The sequence below is a fragment of the Herpailurus yagouaroundi genome, unplaced genomic scaffold (assembly GCF_014898765.1).
Source record: "Herpailurus yagouaroundi ecotype Mexico unplaced genomic scaffold, PumYag 141, whole genome shotgun sequence".
In the NCBI taxonomy this organism is placed as follows: Eukaryota; Metazoa; Chordata; class Mammalia; order Carnivora; family Felidae; genus Herpailurus; species Herpailurus yagouaroundi.
The window spans coordinates 27,204,006-27,223,276 of NW_024412396.1; the positions used below are offsets into that span (position 1 = coordinate 27,204,006).

The 19,271-nt window shown below is 42.1% G+C and overlaps 1 protein-coding gene and 1 long non-coding RNA gene across 2 annotated transcripts in view; one reads left to right on the top strand and one right to left on the bottom strand.

Annotated features, from left to right (window-relative positions):
- The window catches only part of CDKL1 (cyclin dependent kinase like 1), a 59,270-nt gene continuing 39,999 nt past the window's right edge, over nt 1-19,271 (bottom strand). Inside the window, exons 3-9 of the mRNA XM_040477088.1 lie at nt 14,304-14,376; nt 11,808-11,898; nt 10,985-11,185; nt 8,689-8,771; nt 5,582-5,638; nt 4,212-4,367; nt 1-2,111 (exon numbers count right to left, since the gene is read on the bottom strand). Of these exons, the coding sequence (XP_040333022.1) occupies nt 2,004-2,111; nt 4,212-4,367; nt 5,582-5,638; nt 8,689-8,771; nt 10,985-11,185; nt 11,808-11,898; nt 14,304-14,376 (769 nt within the window). The 3' untranslated portion in view covers nt 1-2,003. The remainder of the gene's footprint in view (nt 2,112-4,211; nt 4,368-5,581; nt 5,639-8,688; nt 8,772-10,984; nt 11,186-11,807; nt 11,899-14,303; nt 14,377-19,271) is intronic.
- Nucleotides 3,037-3,846, top strand: LOC121031744 (uncharacterized). The gene is made up of 2 exons (XR_005790869.1): nt 3,037-3,085; nt 3,661-3,846. It is a non-coding gene; the product is annotated as an uncharacterized LOC121031744 (long non-coding RNA).

Below are 19,271 nucleotides of genomic sequence, written 5' to 3' on the forward strand. Positions count from 1 at the left end.
TTGGGGTAGAAAAAGTGGATTTTAATTGTGTTTAGAAACCAGCTTATGTAAATAGCACATACCACAAATGACATACTATTTACGAATAATTGCCACTGTCATTTACAAAATCAGAAAATAACAAATTAAAAAGACTAGGTTGTAAAACAGTCTTATGTGAAACAATAGTGACTCCATGCTGAATGAATGATTACAGATATGGTTGAATTAAGCATTAGTGCACATTTAGAACTCATTAGAAAAAAACGAATGCTTCCATCTCAGATTTGTTTGCTTACTGTGTGGTGAGGCAACTGATTCACCACAATTTAGTCTGCAACTACTTTTGTATTCTAAATGGTTTTCTATAAAACTATTGGATAAATTAGGCAGTTATAATCATCTGCCTCGTCAAGTACATTGTTTTGGGTTAAAAAGAAAAACACAAAATGTAAACTCTTCACAGAAGTGGGCTGTCCTTCCTTGCCATTTGAATCAAAGCCACATAAGAAGAATCAGATAATGCCGAGACTAGTATTTAACCCACTGTCAGCTCCTTGCAAGAAGCCACATACATCAGGAAGCCTTAGAATATCATTAACCTGGCTGGAGTGGCCAAAATTATTGAACAGATGCCTAAATTTGGTGAGTTACTTAGCAGTAAAGAATAAAGTCATATGCTGTCATGAAGGAAGTTACTATAGCAGTAAACTAGTAAGAGTACAGAAGAAATGTTCTGAAGATACCGTAAAATACAACATCTAAAACTATGGCTGAGAATGACTAGGACACAGCAGCAGCCCATCAGCCAAAACTGGCAGTCAGCTATAAGAAACAGACGTGAGCTTCATTTTACCCTGTGTTCAGGGGACAGGAGTGATGAAGCTTTTTGAAGAGTGGTAGCCCGCGTCAAAGCTAATTATAGGTCATCATTTCAAGTCTCACAATACAAAGCTAGGAATCTTCAGTATCAATTTGGACTACTCTGTTATTATTTTTATCAGTTCTTAGCATAGTATATGTATACACACACTTATATGTGTACAGACACATATGCATATGTATACACATATACATACAGATAGCATAAAAAAGTATTTCAGGAAAAATAGGAGTTTACAACCTCACGTCTTTCATGATCCAAGTAAAAACTCAAGCAATTTCTTCCAAATCCCAGATTACTGTAGATAGTCCTGCCCATAGATCTGTCTCCAAGTCTGAGGCTGAGCTGGAGAGAATGAAGAATAATTACTCTCTGGCTGAGAGGCTCAGTTCCCAGGAAGCCTGCAGGGCTCGTTCTACCTCTTGATCGCCTTGGTCTGCCGCCAGCCTTCACACCACTGTTTGCATGGGGAATTGGGTAACCTGTGGATGGGTTATATAAACCCATCTTGCCTGCAAAAATGACTAAGATGCATCCATTACTAAAGGTAAAGACCAAAGCATATGTAAGAAATGTCTAGAAATATCATTAAATTTGTAATTTTATGATAATCCATGATTTTTAAAAATATTAAGCAACTCTTCAATATTCCAAAAACGTTTTAAAATAGGAAAATCAAGAAATAGAGCAAGCAGGAAATGGGATTTTAAACATTTTGATTTCAGGAACTAAAAGGCAGGGGATAGGACTCCATGTGAAAGAGATGCAAGAAGTACTATGGGTGTTTTGTAATCCATTTTTCTTGCTGCATATAGTACAGTTGAAGCATAAATCTTTATCACATCTCTAATCTTGCCAGATGTATGAGCAGTAGCTACAATTTGTATTTCTGTCAATAAACTCAGCTACTTAGATACAACAAAAATGCAAGTGAAAATCCAAACAAGTTTTTTCCTTTCTGTTCTAGTCACCATCAGGAAGCATGGAAGAAGGCTGCCTCCCTAATTCCCCTTCCGATTCTGCCAGCTGGCCTCCCCCAGGCTATTACTTAGGTTTTCTCCTGATGTTCTTAAAGCATTATGATTATTTTCAAGCAAGTTTGTAAGTTCGGTTCCTTTGTCATCATTCATCTTCAAGCTCCTTAAATGTTTGGAAAACGGGAGTTGAGTTTCTTCAAGTTACAGTAGTACTTCTTATTATCCAAAGCTGGAAGGAAGCTGCTGCTAGTCAGCTGGGGTAGGTACTGCAGCTGAAAATACAAAACACAGGATCAGGTTCAACACCACACACTCTTTTTGTTATTGATAACATATCACAAAAGAGGTAAAGTCCATTTTTCAGCATGGAAATGCTTTTTCTGCACAGAATCCCAGGTTCTGAGTGAAGGCAAAATGTTTCAATTTGTTCTTTTTCCTTTTAAAGATTTCTTTAAAAAAATTTTTTTTAACATTTATTTATTATTGAGAGACAGAGCATGAGCATGAGCATGGGAGGGGCAGAGAGAGGGGGAGACACAGAATCCAAAACAGGCTCCAGACTCTGAGCTGTCAGCACAGAGCCCGACGCGGGGCTCAAACTCTTGGGCAGTGAGATCATGACCCGAGCTGAAGTCTAACACTTAACCGACTGAGCCACCCAGGCGCCCCTAAAGATTTCTTTTATATTAAAAAGCAAAACATTGCACATTTGAGAAAATTTAGAGAATATGAAAAAGAAGGAAAAATCTACATATTAACATTAGGAAAAAACCACATAGATTTACAGGAGTTAAGAGCTTGCTGGGACCTTTGGGATCATTTAAGCCAATGTGTGATCTTAGAGCCAAGAAAACTGGTGTCTGGAGCACTTAAACAATTTGCCCCCTTACTCCTTAGTTAAAAAGGCAAAACTATTCCCTTCATGCTCCCAGAAAATGTTTGAATTTATTGTCAATGTCAAATGAAAGTAAGGAGAACATACAAATAACAGATGTACTACATGGCCTTAGGTATCTGAACAGTGGTTACTTTTTTTTATGTCTATTTATTTATTTTGAGAGAGAGAGAGAGAGACCATGGGTGAGCGGGGGAGGGGCAGAGAGAGAGGGAGAGAGAGAATCCCAAGCAGGCTACCTCGCTGTCAGAACCTAACTCAGGGCTCAAACTCACGCACTGTGAGGTCATAACCGAGCTGAAATCGAGAGCAGGATGCTTAATGGACTGAGCCACCCAGTCCTGAACAGAGGTTACTTTTTAATACTTCAAACAGTTGAATCCTTCACGGCCTATATGCAATACACTAATTAATTAGTGGGCTTCCCTATTCTTTCAAGTAAAAATATTTGCATCAAGACCCTCTACTCTTGAACACAGATTAACAGCAAGTTAAGTGGTAACTCGGGGTGGGTGGGGGTGGGGAGTCTAATTCTGGCATGTTTTGCTACCTGGGTCATATATGACAGAATAAAATAAAGCTTTCTTAATTTTGTAACTCTGGTCTATCTTTGGACCCCGCAGTTCATGCTCTACCTGTTTCTAATGGGTTGTCCATCCCCTTCTCTCCTCCAAACCTCACATATACAACCCGGATGCCATTCAGCATGCTGGGCAGTGGGCTCTGCAAAGGGAAAGACTAAGGCATAATAATTTATAGATTAAGGGCTACCTAGGCAGATCCAGAAATGACCAGGAGTAGCCAGCTCATCTTAGTTGTGGTTCTAACCACAGTCCATTCTAAGTTACTACAGCTTTTGGCTTGTAACAGGCTTACACTTAAGGCGAGGCTATTTTGCCACTTTATACCAGTCTTTTTCTTCACAGGCTCCCTGTGTGCAGCTTGGATGCTGTTCTCTGGTTAAATAAGCTGTTCTGATATCACTGAGAGCACTCGGCACTGTATCTACCGGAGCCAACTCTGATGATTAAAGGAACAGAGGGGAAAACAGGTCCATTTTTGGATAAACCTGGAACGTCAATCAATACTGAAAGTAAACATGATGACACAGAGCTGCCTGGGATAAATCTGATTTCATTCTCCAAAGCACAAAAAAAAGCACGCTCAGCGGGGCTCCGGCTCGTGTACCTGAGACCCATGCTCGTGCACAACAAAACCCCTCTGTGGCAGCAGGGAACTGCAGGGCAAGGACGCCTTCAGGGTTCAGGAAGAAGGGGGTTCTTGGAGGCAGATGTCTCAGTGCCCTGGGTGACAGATCATATGCCCGTCACCGTGCTCTGCAAGGAAGGTGCTGGAGCTGCAAGCCGCTGTTACCGCCCCGAGAATAGATACAGACTCCCTGCACCAGGTGGCAGGCATGAGGTCATTGGAAACTACAACCCCAGGACTCTTGTGTAAAGCAGTGCCCCATTCTTACCCCAGGCAGGTGCTTTCGGCTCTGTCTCAGCGTCTTCCTTATTGGTCTGTCACGCTCTTTTGCTGAATCCCCTGTTTCTCTGATGCTGTCAAAATACGGGTGCTGCAACAGCTGTTCACATGTCATTCTCTCAGCAGGATTCATGTGGAGACAGCCCTAAAAGAACAGACAAGTCTCCATTCTTCTTTAAAATTGTATTAACTTACTGAAATCAGTTTTTTTTTTTCTTTGACAGATCAAACCCTTCATTTGGGAACAGGAAGGAGGAAAAGCAGGAGAAACACACCAAACATGCTTTTGGTTCCTTCCACAATTATTCCTAAATGGGTAACCACATAATAAGTAAATAGATAGGTTCTAGGAATAGTAACAAAAAAATCATTTTCTCCACCTTGCCCTGTTCTGGAGGCAGTTGGTGCTCTGCCCTGAGGGAGTAAGATAGGATTTTTGAGTTTGCCTCAGTATCCAACGGGAATAATCCACATAACCAGTTTGGTCCTTTGTGTATACTTCGTAAAAATTTGGGTTTTTATTAAAAAAATTCATACCCACACATGGTAAAAATAAAATGTATACAGAACACAGCAAAGTCTCCTCACCACTCTAGTTCTTCCATTCCCCCTTCCAGATTCAGCTGTTCCTTTTTTTCTGGTATATTCTTCCAGAAATAGTCCATGCATTACAGTATATATATGCATGTATGGAAGGAGAAGCATAGTATACATGCCCTTAGATTGCATCATTCTGAACTATTTGCTTTGCCATTAAGTAGGCCATAGGGTTCATACTTGAATAGATGAAATCTCACAATTATATACCCCAAGGAACTGTCTCCGTGTTGTTGTTGTTGTTGGGTTTTTGTTTGTTTTTTTTTTGGTTATATTACAAATGCATCAGTAAATGCATTAAATACTTCGAAATGGGTAGGGCATGGACTATAACTTGAAAATGTTTTAGTTGGTACTCGATTTTACATAAGAGCTATAGATCTCTGAAAATGTATATATAAATCAAGTTTTAAAATCAAAACCTACTTCTGATATACTAGGGAGTTGACTATTTAAATGAATCCTATGGCCCAACATTTTTTGAAGAAAAGGATCCCTGCATAAAACAAGTACTATCCATCTGAAATTTCTGTAACTTAGATTTTAAATACAGTATGTTGGGTTTAGTTTAAAGTGACAAACACCTACAGATGTTTTCATTGTAACAATGTAAATAAAAACTCAACGTATTTACACTTCCCAAAGGAGAAGGAGAATTCTAAAAGGAACACTTTTCAATTCATGGATTGATATAAATCATTTAGACTCCCCAGTGACACCAGCTACTGTGTGCTTCCGGTCTGTTAGAAGCTATGATTTTACCTTTAAGAGCCCCAGGGCCGGAGAAGAGATGTTTGGAAATTTTAATTCAAGTGGTTCCTGTTTTTAAAAAAAAAAAAAAAAAAGAAGAAAAGGGGGTTTTATTTACAGTATGTATTCAAAGCTAAGGTGACCTCAGGTTGAATGTCTTCTGAGTAACAGAAGCATCTTCCTGGCACCTTTCTTGCCTCCCCCACCCACCTCCCCAGCTGAAACAAGGCCTGTTTCACAAGCTCCTTTTCTCTCTGCCTCCAAATTTCTTTTCCAAATTTTCCTCCTCACCACTCCCTTCACTTCCCAAAGAAATGGTGCAGGTAGCAAATTATGAGGGAGCATTCATGGAAAGAAAGAAATGCACTTGTGAAGCAACTGTTATTTCTTTTTTTTTTTTTTCTGCCTCAATTTCTATAACTTGCCTTTCCTTAGAGTAATTTTTGGCACTTACATTGGCATTTAAAAGAGGCCCTAATTTTTGCATCTATTGACATTTACATAAAGGAAGCTTCAAAATAGATTTTTCCTCCCTACCTAGGTGAACAGATGCTTCTTGGTTTTCTGGAATAAACACTGGTTTCTCCTCCCACAAGAGCCTGCTGTTTCCCTGATCATCCTGCTGTTTAAAGAGTCTCTGGGGCAGACATTCATCAATCTCCCTCTGGCCATATAAGGCTATTTTGCTCCAGTCACATGCTGGAGGCAATCAGGAATAACAAGCACTATAAAGCAAGAGGAATGCTGAATGTCAGGGGGCCAGACAGGCCAGTTAAAGAGATACACCACTAACAGAGGCTAATTAAGGAGGGCAGCTGGATGGAGTGCATCGCATGTATAAAGAGATGGCAGATGTGCGCTGGAGGGACTGGCCAGGCTCATCTAATGCAATACCACTCTTAAGTGCTGTGGTCAAGCTTAAGAGCACAGCACGATGTTATTTTTGCACAGGGAATCAGCCCCCAACACTCAAATTCCGAGTGTGCACTTACTAATCACCGTAAGGGTAAGAGATAAGAGCCTCAGTTTTGGAGTTCCCTAAGATCACCAGGGAAAAAAAATCCTACAGCAGATTTGTATTAGAACCTTGAGAGTAGCCTCCCCCACCCCCAACTATATCTTAAATATTTCTCTTGCCTTTTGTGTGTGTTAAATCTGGGCACTGCTAGGGATTGACATGACATTGCTGACACTGAGCTCTGCTGTCTCAGCAACAACGCCTGGCCTGGGACGAGGCCCGCTGGTTGGCTGTGATAGGAGAGCCCATTCTGCCTGCTTAGCTGGTTTCCCAGTGCCAGAGGCAAGCAGGCCTCCCTCCAGCAGGATGACTGACCGGCAGAGGGACTCGGGCACAGATGTTCAACCAGTGCAGCCCCCGCATTACTTCTTCCTGTGTTTCTGTCAACAGGAAATCCCCTGCAGGACAACCTCTGGGAGACCCTGGGAAGCCTTTTGCATTTATGAAACCCCGGGTTGCTCATGAGTCTTCACTGTAAGACAAGCGAAGAGGAAATCACTAAGGGATATTTAGTGTGGAACTGGGAATGTCCAGGTCACAAGGGAGCCAGCTGGGTCACCTCCCATATGCCAGGTGTCATTCCTGCCTCTCGGTCCCAGCATGCTCCCAGCATGACCCACTTTTCCTATTTGTAGTGGTGCCGGAGAAGGAGGCAGCAGGGGAAGGTGAAAGCCTTCACCGTGGGACAGGCCAGGAGGATGAGTGAACACAGAGCTCAAATGGAGCTTGACAGAACTTCCATCTGGAAACTGAGCAATTAGAGGCTTAGTTTCAGTTTGAAAGTACCTTCCTTAGACGGTAGAAACTCAGGATTTCACAAACGTTAATTGTGCTCTGAGATGTTTTTGATTATAATACAGGCTCATTGGAAGAACCCAAAAGTATTTTTTTAAAAAACCATAAAGAAAGAAAGAAATCATGCCACCGCAAAGAGATACCCACTGTTAATATTTTGGTATATAACCTTGCAGCCATTTATTTCACAAATGTAAAAAAACTTTGCGTGATTTTCCAGAAGCGGTCACATTTTATTTATATATGTAAATGTGTGTGTACATACATACATAAATTGTGCATTTATTAAACATTTATTAAAATTATGTCAAATTATTAGTACTATTTGTAGCCTTTTTCATTTAACAATACATTGTGCACTTTTTATTCAGGTGAATAATAAATCTAATTATTTTTACTGGCTATGTGGCATTTCTATTGTAGAGATATATCATAACTTACATGATGAATCCCCTATGGATGGAACACTAAAGGAAATAATTTCTAATGTCACATATTGATGCCTCTGTCTGATGGTTTCACTGCAATAAATTCTTGAAAGTGTGTTAAGAGTATGCACATTTAAAATTTTTAAATTTTAAAAAATGAGTATTTTCTCCACATTGGCTGTAAAGGAGAGATACCAGAATGAGGCTTGCCAAGCAAGTTCATTACGGTTTCCCACCATGGTCTGGGCAGTAAGAGTATAGTAGAGTAGGGGACTTGGGCAATGCTGGATTTTCCTCCTGGATAAGTCACTGTGTGAGGTACCTAGCTTCAGCTGTTGAAAACAAGGCAGGACAGGAGAAGGCAGGCAATTCTGCATTTCTGTCCAACATGCTGGCTAACCTCTGCTATCAGCAACTTCTAAATTGGTATTGAAGGCCAGGGTCTTGCTAGCCAATTTGCCCCAATTTTCTTTTTCACTCTTAAATGGACTTTCTTTTTTTTTTCAACGTTTATTTATTTTTGGGACAGAGAGAGACAGAGCATGAACAGGGGAGGGGCAGAGAGAGAGAGAGGGAGACACAGAATCGGAAACAGGCTCCAGGCTCTGAGCCATCAGCCCAGAGCCCGACGCGGGGCTTGAACTCACGGACCGCGAGATCGTGACCTGGCTGAAGTCGGACGCTTAACCGACTGCGCCACCCAGGCGCCCCTTAAATGGACTTTCCAGTGCAGTGTGGGCCACGGCACTAAGGCAGGCGAGTAACTACCAAAACCTCGTTAGTCTGCAACTCCCCATATAAAGAGAATGATTACCACCTAAACACCCTGGTAACCTTAGCCTCCATATTCAGAGCTCTTTCCAAAATGGGTCACTCACCATATCCTCAGGGTCTGGAATTTTCACCCCGCTGAAGTACTGATTCGTACTAAATACTTGCTGGTGTCTAGGAATGAGATCTCCTTTGGACAAGAAGAAAGAGATTGGTTAGCAAGGGCTGATCTATGGTTTGTCTCCATCAGTGCTGGGTCTGTGCCTACCACCAGTGAAGGCTGTAGTCTGCTCTTTCAATCAGAGGGAAATGTTGAGGCAACCCTCAACAACATGTACTAAGACCTCAGTGGATGAAGCACCATGTTAGGTGTAGAGAAGGCATGCACAGAAACTGAAGGATATGAGGTTCTTGCCCCTCAAAGACTCAACAATGTATTTGAGGAATCCAAACAACTCAGAAGCATACACACACACACACACACACACACACACACACACAAAATAATGCCTTTTAAAAAAATAGCCAACGTGCAACAAATACAAAGCAAAATCATATCAACTGAATTCTGATGGGTGGATATAAAACGGTACTGGCCTACAGTACCCTTAGAACAGTGCCCGACACATACAAGCAGTCAATAAATATCTGAGGATAAAAGCAAGGGAAAAAGGGAGAGAGGAAGGAAGAAAGAGGGATGAAAGGAGGGAAGGAAGGAGGAGGGGTAGGAGGAGGAAAAGAAGGTAAGAAGGCAAGAAGAAATCATGGAAGATCTAGCTAGAAGGAATTCATTTCCAATTGGAACCACCTTTTCTTGTTTCATCAAATAGTGATCACTTGGAAATCCCATTTTACCTACTGCTTAGAAAGCATTTACAATATGAATCAATGAAACAAAAGAAGCATTTCTATATTCTGGAGGATAAGGTGAGGTTCATCCTACCCACATTTCAGCCAAATCAGCTAAAATCACCCTTGTGTAAAATTCTAGGGATATTACATGTGAAGAGGAATTTTGTTCCGAGAATACCAGGAGATACTCAGCAGGGTGCTCCTGGGGTACACCCAGGCCCACTTCCCAAAGCAGAGTGAATGACAAAAACCTCCCAATCAGGGACCCAGAAATACTGCTAACCCAGAAACTGGACTGGAGTTTCCACCCCAGGGTATCAAGTTGTCTAATTTTACAGATTTGTTATGGAACTTGACCTCTCATGCAAATCCAAAAACTGTTGTCTTGCCCCATTTTGTACAAGCAGCCAAAACAACTCTCTACTACCTTGCCCCGGATCTCAGTGAACTTCATCATGAGCACACTGCTTGTATCTTAACAACTTTCTTCCATCAGGGTGCTGGAAGTGGAGACACAAGAGGGTGCCCTGAAACAAAGGGAGGCTGAGTGCCCCTGGAATCGCTCCAAGGTGCCTTACATACTACTCAAAAAGACCCATCAGCAAATACCTACTGCCTACTATGTGCAGATATCGGTGGAGGAAATCTAGAAATGTAAGACATGATCTCACCCTCAGGTAGCTTACAGTACCTTTGGGGAGATAAAAGTACAAGACAAGACAGGGTGATGGTAGATGCTCCAAGAGTTTAGAGGAGGAAGTTTGCTTTCAATTGGGGAGTAGTAGCAATTCCCTGACTTTTGAAGAAGGCAGTCACTGCTTATAGATCTTTTCATCCATTCCTCTCCAAGTCTCTCTTCTCCTCCCCTTCCCTCCCCCATCCCACCCCAAGAGTAGAGAGAAAGACAACGAAAGTGACACCAGAAGATCCAGCCTTTCTTCCTGACACTTAGAAGGTTTAGAATCTTCTATAGCATCTCAGTGATCCCATCTAGCCTGGCAGACTAGAGTGAAGGATACCCAAAGAATAAATTACAATAATAAAGAATAAATCCTAATAAATGAAATCCTAATAAATGAAATAAAACACAGTAGCATTCTGTAAACTGTTAGGCCCATACAGAAACGTAGCTTTTACTGTTGCTATGATCATTATTCAGAGTTTAACTTGATCCAAACTATGCTGAAGAGAGAACCTTGTGTCCTTTTGAATAATCGGTATGTATTCACTCTAGTTAATTCTTTTTATTAAAAACAAACGTGGACAACTTTTTCCTTTTTTTTTTTTTTTTTTTTTTTTAAATAATCTGTATGCCCAAGGTGGGCTCAAACTCACAACCCCGAGATCAAGAGTTGCATGCTCTACGGACTGAGTCAGCCAGGTACCCCCAAATGTGGACCTTTAATGGAATTATTTAAGTCAGGCTTCTAGAGTACCCCTCCTTTGTGATTGTAAAGGGCATCGAATGAGACTGGGAACTTGGCTCCGTCCTGTATTGACACGGGTCAAACTATTCAGTTTCCCAAAAGGCATAACAAAAACACCACTTACCTAAGGTTTTCCTAATCAGATAGAGCTGATCCACATCTGATTTCCCGGGCCACAGAGGCACCCCTGACAGCAGCTCAGCAAAGACACAGCCAACAGCCCACACATCTACTGGGGGGCCGTACTGGGTGTCCCCCACCAATAGTTCCGGGGAGCGGTACCACCTGGTAGCCACATAGTCTGTGTAGTAGTCACTTGGTCCAGCTGGCCAGTGATGGTACATGGAAAACAGAGAGAGAGAGCAGTGGAAGACTGGAATCAAAACAGGCAGGGGGAAGACCTAAGAAATCAAGCTTGTGCTCCATCTTGTGGCTTTTGTAAATCAATGGTTCTCCATACTGGTTGCATATTAAAATCATTAATGTAGTATTTGTTAAATTACTAATGCTTGGGCCCCATCTCAGTCCAGTGAGACCAGAACTCCTGGGGGAGAGCCTGGTGAGTTCTCTCAGTGTAGTTTTTATAGTTATAGTTAATAGTTCCCCAGATGATTCTAATCTGCAGCCAAAGCTGAAAACGACCACTCTTCTAAAATAGTACTTCTGAGATCACTATTTAAGAAAAAAAAAAAAAAAAAAAAAAAAAACGGTAGAAACCAGGAGAATAACATACTCTTTAATAATAACTACTGTGGTATAATTTATATAGCATACATTTCTAAGCCACTGTATGTATCTACATGTTTTCAGTAATTGCAGAATTGTAATTTAGGGCATGCTTATGCCCTAAACATATAAGAACTAGCTTTTTATAGCATCAAGAGCCTTTCTCACATAAATAAATCTCTCTCTCTTTTACAATTATTTAAGAAAATATCAACACTCACTCAAAAGCCGAGCAAATCCAAAGTCACAAAGCTTAATCACTGAATGTTTTGTGATGAGGATATTTTCTGGCTTCACATCTCTATGTATGCACTAGTCACAAAAATCAAAACAAAAACAGATTATCAAGGAGAACTATAACGTATGGGATAAACAGAACTCATGAATATTTAGCAAATATCTGAAAAATCATTAAAACCTTGTACTGGCTGTTTGGATAATAGGCTACAAAATAGCAGCCTAAAATAAATCTAGTACCATACTTATTATAGCCTGAATCACTCCAAATTCCTAAAGGACCCAAGAGGACCAAAAAGGAAGAAAGAAAAAATGAAAATAGGGTAGGCAGAATAAACAACAAATAAGTTTTCAGTGTAAGTACATCCCATGAAATATTTGGGACATACTTATACTAAAAAGTTAAGACTGTTTCTCTGAAATTCAAATTTAACTGGGTGCCCTATATTTATTCTGGTAAGCCTAGGTGGAAGGGCAAATGTTAAAAGCCTCTGGGTGAGGCCTGCATCGGGGCTGCAGAAGCTGCAAGTTGATACATAAGCAGAATTCACAGTTCAGTTGTTTAGCTGAGAACAGAACACAGTCCGCCTGGTAAACAGGACAAGCCCTGGGCCTGCTGAGATAAGCTGGAGAAGAGAAGGGCGGGAACCAGAGCTTGCCAAGAGACCTCCCTTCCAGCTCTTGGAATTCATCCTGACAAGATAAACAAGGGTAGACAGAGCTTAGCCTCTGGGGAGAGTCGCTAGATGTCAGCTCTGTCCCACACACAAGCGTTCTTAGAGCGACATCCACCCCCATGGGACATAGCCCCCACTCCATAACTTAGACTCAAATCACCTGTGGTTTCCAAACCACAGCTGACATTGTTTAACAGGCTAATGTTAGAAGAAAGTTGAAGAATCTTCACATGATTTTCTTATTAAATAACAATTCTCTTGGCAAAGAACAAATCAACAACCTAATTAAGGATTACATAAAAACAACATTTGGGTCAAAATCCCAATTTCCAATAATCTTCCCTTTCCCAAGCATTTTCCTCTCTGGAGAAGAATGTTGGATCCTGCTGCAATCTGAGAGACCCTCTTTAGCTTACAGCTGAAACCCTGGGGTATTCTTGACTTTCTAGAATTTGGAGAGAGGACAGAGGTTCTTCTTGGGCCTGGCCTAGTTCTCCCTCCAAAGGACCTTCAGGGTGAGAGATCAGTGTACATGTTTCCCCATGGGTATTTATTATTCTTGAAAATCTGGGGGCGGGGGGAGACAATTTCTCAATTATTTTGTTACTATCTATCTGGTTCTCAGCAATTAATGTTCCTGAGACCGCCATTCTTTTCCCACTGGCTTCACATATTACTATAAATGGGTACACCCATGAATATCATGATGACAGATGGTCAGAAGGACTCACAAGCAAGAATGTGTTCCTATTCTGTTCTGGAAATTCTTTTACAAGGTTCTACACCCTCCCCACATCAGTACATGTGGCCGCCCAGAGCTTCAGGGACTCTCCAGGGAACAGTGGTATGTGTTGTATTCCTCTTTACTGTCTCTGATTTTCCCCACCAGGGCCTTTAGGAGGTGTCTCTTGCTCCCCCGTCTTAACACCTGCCTTCAGGAAAGTGCTCGCCCCCACTTGCAATAAATAGCAGCATAAGGTGTCCATGCTCTCTGGGATACATGCATTTTGACAAGGATTGTTGCCTTCAGCTGAGTGGAGGCTCCACAGGGGGAAGTGCTGGCGACTTCTGTATTTTCTCCTTCCAGAAAGGCAGTTTCAAGAAAAATCATTTAGGACCTCCTAAGGTAGGGGATTCAGCCCACCGGCTAAATTGAGCCTGGCAGTAGATAGGATATGACATATTGCAGTCAAGGTGCCCTGATGGCCAAAATGAAGCTCAAATATTGGAATCTGGCTTCCGTGTGCAGGGAGGGGGCAGTGCCGTACTGGAGGGAGCAGTCACTTGCCCAGTGTTCGTGGCGTCTTACCACCTGGGCAGCAGCCCCCTGTGCCTCCCACGCAGCCTAGCTCTGGCCAGGACTCTCAGAGTCGTCCGCTGGGCTGCTGTGCTCCAGCGTTGGCATTCTTATCTCACCAACACAGACACCAGCATTTGTGCATGGCGCGTGGGACTCCGCCTCCCGCAACTAAACAGGCATGAGCCACCTGGGGCTCCTCTCTCCAGTTTCGGAGCTTTTTGAGGGTGCCAGATCAATGCAGACTCCAGATTCTACTTTAAGCAGTTTCTCACCAATGTAAACCTATAACTACTTTCTTAACATTGTAACAATACATCTTTTATGTAACCTTAACAAGTAAGAATAGCCAGGTTGGCATTTTTAGCCTCTGTTAACCCCAACCAGGCTTCAGAAGATTTGGGTGAAAATCATATCCACAAAAGTAGGATGTAAATTTTGTACAAAGGCTCTACCTCAGCTTAAGGGCAGCTTTCTGATTTTTCAAGGGCGATCATGAGACTTACGTTGTGTTTATGGCAAAAATTTACAGCTTGCAATGTCTGCCAAGTTATGCTCTTCACAAGATGTTCTGGTACCCTAATAAAAATAAAGAAGCAACATAAACACATTCTTTAGTGTAGCCATGGAACTCAGCTGAAGGAAGGAAAGGAAAGGAAAGGAAAGGAAAGGAAAGGAAAGGAAAGGAAAGGAAAGGAAAGGAAGAAGGAAGGAAGGAAAGGAAGGAAGGAAAGAGTAAACTAAGACAGGCTTACGTAGTGACACATACCGCCATCCACCTCACAGAGCAAATCCAAAGTGTAAAGAGCATGTGATCAACACACAGTGGGATTCTAGGGACAGCAAGGTAATAGCAATACTAACATCGACTTCTACAGAAAGGGACCATGAAGACTGAGGGGTTTCCACAAATACTTAGGATCACCTACCTCAAACATCTGTGACACCACTGGAAACCTGCCTGGTAATTTGAGCTCCATTTCTACCAGGAGCTTTTTGTTGATGAAAAGTTAGTTAATACATAGCATAAAAGGTATTGTTGTTTGTTTGCTTTTTTCAAGTGGCTTCAAACTGATGCCTTGAGACAGAATTCATCTTTCATGCACGGGCACATGGTTTCTCCAGACTCCCCAGGCAGCATTTTTTTTTTTTTTTTTTTTTTTAAGTAATGAAGATTTTACTGCCAAGAGGGAAGAGGTTTACATTGCACAGCATGTAACAAAAGTGAATAAGTGGTTCTTTCCCACACTGCTTCTCTCTGGCAGCTAGCCGCATCCCACTCCACATCTCTCTGCCCTGTCCTCTATCACCGTCGTCTACGCTTGGTGCCACTGCCCCCAGCCTCCCACTTCTTCCCTCTCAGCTTACATAACCAGGGCAACCAGTAGCCCTGTCAGATGCTTCGTGCGAATTAGGAAGAGACTCCTCTTCTGGGAGCCTTTAAAATATATATCGGGCAATGAGTGAAATGACTACAGAGAGAGTACATTTATTTTTAGAGCCTCCCACCCACCATCCGGACTTACTGTTTTTATGAATCAGACGTTAAACAATGGTGTTATGGTCCTCAGCCAGAACTAATAAGTAAACCAGGGAGGAAACTCTCTCTAGTAGTTGTGTTTAGGTGACCAAAACAAGTCACTTCTAGGCTCTGGGATGGGCCACAAGGCCACTGTTGTCACCAGACCAGATGTTCAGGAAATCCTTTCAAGTAGATCAGAGGATGCTTGAACAGAGGATGGGACAATGTGGAGGAAATGAAGAGGCCACCGCCAGGAAGAGCTGGGACATTTCTGGACCAGAACCATGTCCCTGGGATTGAAGTATCTTCTCTCTAAATTCTCTTCCTTGTCCTAGTGCTACACTGTTACAATGCCAGGAAAGCTCACCTGTTTAGAAAGAAGGCCTAGAAAAATACAACTAAGAGGAGGGCACTTTAGAGAAAATGCTTCCCCCAGCCTCACCTTCTTGTCCAGAAAAAATATGGACCATACTTTGATTATTTAATGAATTAAATATTAATATAAGGTTATCAGTGCCAGGCCACTTTAGTCTCTAAAAACATTTCCCTAAAGAAATTATGCAAAAGGAGCACTTCAAAGTAAATCATAACAGCATATTTATTAATACTCCTCTAAAGCTGGGCCCATTATTACACAGTCCTCAAACGTCCAAACCATCCAGTGGTCATCTTGAGCTAGCTACTCACTTCACTTTATTACTCTGTTTCTTCTCTAAAATGCCAGGGCCTCAGAGTCCATCTCTAAGATCCTTCTTAGCTGATGATGATAGGAGGCAAGTTTTTCACTGCTGAAGAAGGGAGTTACAAAGATAAGAGGGAAATAAATAGAATCCGTTCTGTTGTGTTGGGTTGGAACTGGATATACACGTAGGTACACAGGGTTTTGTGCCGGAAGGGGCACTATCTTCTGTAGCGTGGTCCAGAGAGCTTCTCTGCTTAAGTTAACATTTGAAGTAGTGGTTACGGGAGTGAGAAGTGGCCAGATTTGGGCAATATTTTCAAAATAGAATCTTCAGGATTTTCTGAAAGATTGGATAGGAGAGACAGAAAGGAACCAAAGAATGATACCAAGGTTTCAGCTTGACTAGCTGGTCCATGGTGGGACTCTTTACTGAGGAGAATGCTGAGGGAAGATCTGGTTTGGGGGAGGAAAGGTGAATATATTGAGATGCTTATTGGACAGCAAAAGAAAGCCTCTGGGTTGGCAGTTCTGAATTCACAAGGGAGGTCAGGCTGGAAATATAAATTTGGGAAGTATATACATATGGATGATATTTGGAGCCCTAGGGCTAGATGGAAGCCACGGAAGTGAATACAGAAAAAGAAGAGAAGGTCAAAGTCCTGAGGCCCTACAACAGGTGGAGGTCAGAGAGCAGAGAGGGATTCAGCAAGAGACTGGGGTTGAGTATGGGGGAAAATAAGGTGACACTCAGAAAAGCAGTGTCGCCAAAGCCAAGTGAAGGGAGTGTTTCAAAGGACTTGTGGATTAAGACAGTAGGTTGAACAAGCCCATCTAATTTCACTCCCTCTCCAAACCTGACTAGAGCCACACTGAGAGGTTTTCTCCAAGACCATAACCTACATGGTCAGAACAGGAGAAGAGATAATAGCAACACATTCTGGAATTTGGAAAGCAGGCGGATGAATGAAAACCGACAGCAGATCCAAGAAAGCCAAAACCTAAGCCAGAAGAGGAGAGAGTGGAAGACCAACCAATTTGTCCCAAAGAATCCTCCAGAGGTGGGGGTGCACCTCCAAGGGTGCAAGACCTGGCAGCCAAGATCCCTCTGGAAGTGGGAGGGGCAGAGGAGTGTGGAAAATCTGTTTTGGAAACAATGAAATCTCTAGATCCCTCCCCCTATTGTATCCCAGTAGGGAGCACTCTTCCCCCAAACTCCTAGAAGGCTGGAGTTTTGTTTTCTGGAGAGTGTAAAATAGAGGATGTTTGGTACAGTTGAGATGGTGGATACTGTTCCCAAAACAGAGGATTAAATGATTATGTACATACTAACTGGTGAATGCTGAGACTCCCCAGGCTTCTTCCCTCACTGGCTCTAACAAAGCTGGCGGCCAGACTTCACACTCCAAGGAAAATACTGGAAGACTTTTATGGAGGAAGCTCAGGAGGAAAGCTCTGAAAATTCTGACATTAGGGTTCCCCAGCAAATGAACCAGCCAGATAACCCCACAGTGAAGCCCAGAGCTTCCAATAGCACCCTACTCTTAACCATGGGCATTATCTAATGTCCAAGGAAAGCCTGAAATGAGAAGGGTAGAGATCAAAACAAACAGAAAGAAAACAACTTAAAAGAAACAGAAACCGTGGAGGGTGAGGAGAACTTTAAAAAAAAGAAAAAAAGGGGCACCTGGGTGGCTGAGTCAGTTAAGCATCTGACTTCTGCTCAGGTCATGATCTCATGGTTCATGAGTTTGAACCCAGCGTCAGGCTCTGTGCTGTCAGCTCAGAGCCTGGAGCCTGCTTCGGATTCTGTGTCTCCTTCTCCCTCTGCCCCTCCCCCACTCGCACACATGCCCTCTCTCTCTCTCAAAAATAAATAAAACATTAAAAATTTTTAAAGAAAAGAAAAAGAAAAAAAGAAAAACATTAATAGACAAAAGGAAAGCTGTTGCATCCACGAAACAAGAAAAAGACACTATAAAAAAAGCAAAGGACCAATTAGAGTCCAGAATCCAAATAACAAAAGGCCCAGAACAAAATACAGAAAACAAAGGATAGTAAATCAGTAATAAAACAATTCAAATTTTCTTTCTCAGACAAAAGGAGCCCACCAAGTGCCAGCATAAGGGGTAAAAAGCAAGGCCCATGATTTTCATAATGCAGAATTCTGTGAACAAAGAGAGGAAGCTTCTGGAAATAAAAAAAGAAACGGACTTCACAAAGGAGCAGAAAACAGAATGGCAACAGACTTCTTAACACTGGAAGATAGAGGGCACTTCAAAAATGCTTTCAAGGGGAGCCTGGGTGGCTCAGGCAGTTAAGTGTCCGACTCTTGATCTCAGTTCAGGTCATGACCTTGTGAGGTCAGCCCTGCATCAGGCCCTGCGTTGAGCGTGGAAACTGCCTGGGATTCTCTCTCTCCCTCTCTCTCTCCCCCTCCCTGCTCATACTCTGTCTCAAAAATAAATAAATATCAAAATTTTTTTTTGAAGGACTATTATTTTCTAAAAAAACAAACATACAAATCTATATTCACACAAAATACCAATCAACTGTGTGAAAGAATTTTTAAAGTGCAAAGGCAAGACTTCAATCTCTTTTTTATTTTTATTATTTTTTTAATGTTTGTTTATTTTTGAGAGAAAAAGACAGAGTGTGAGCAGGAGAAGGGCAGAAAGAGAGAGGGAGACACAAAAAGGGAAGCAGGCTCCAGGCTCTGAGCTGTCAGCACACAGCCTGACACAGGGCTTGAACTCACAAGTGGTGAGACCATGACCTGAGCCGAAGTTGGACACCCAACTGACTGAGCCACCCAGGCGCCCCCCCAACTCTCTTTTTTAGACCTCTCATACACCGTTTCTCAGGGAGCCCCTGGAGGAAGCACCCCACCCAAAGAAGTAGACTATAAGAGATTACTTGAAACAGAGAAAACTGGATGCCTGACACACAAGAAGGAAGCAACAGGAATCTCCTGGAGGATAGTGAAGGGAGATGTTCTATGATAACGGCATTCCAGGCATGGAAAACAACTTGTCCAGATTGGAATAGCTGACTCAAGAGCCAGGCATGTTGAGGGTTGTCACCACCATGCCCTCTGCCTTATACCATCTCAAATAAATATGAAAATATTTAACAAACAAATGCTTTGGAAGAGTTTGCATCCATGTTCCAATTTTGAGTACCAAGCTATACTTTTCTTGTGTGCAATTCCATAAACAAAGTCAAGTTATAATCAGAATGGTGTTTGGCAGGCAAAGGATTGGGATGAGGGAA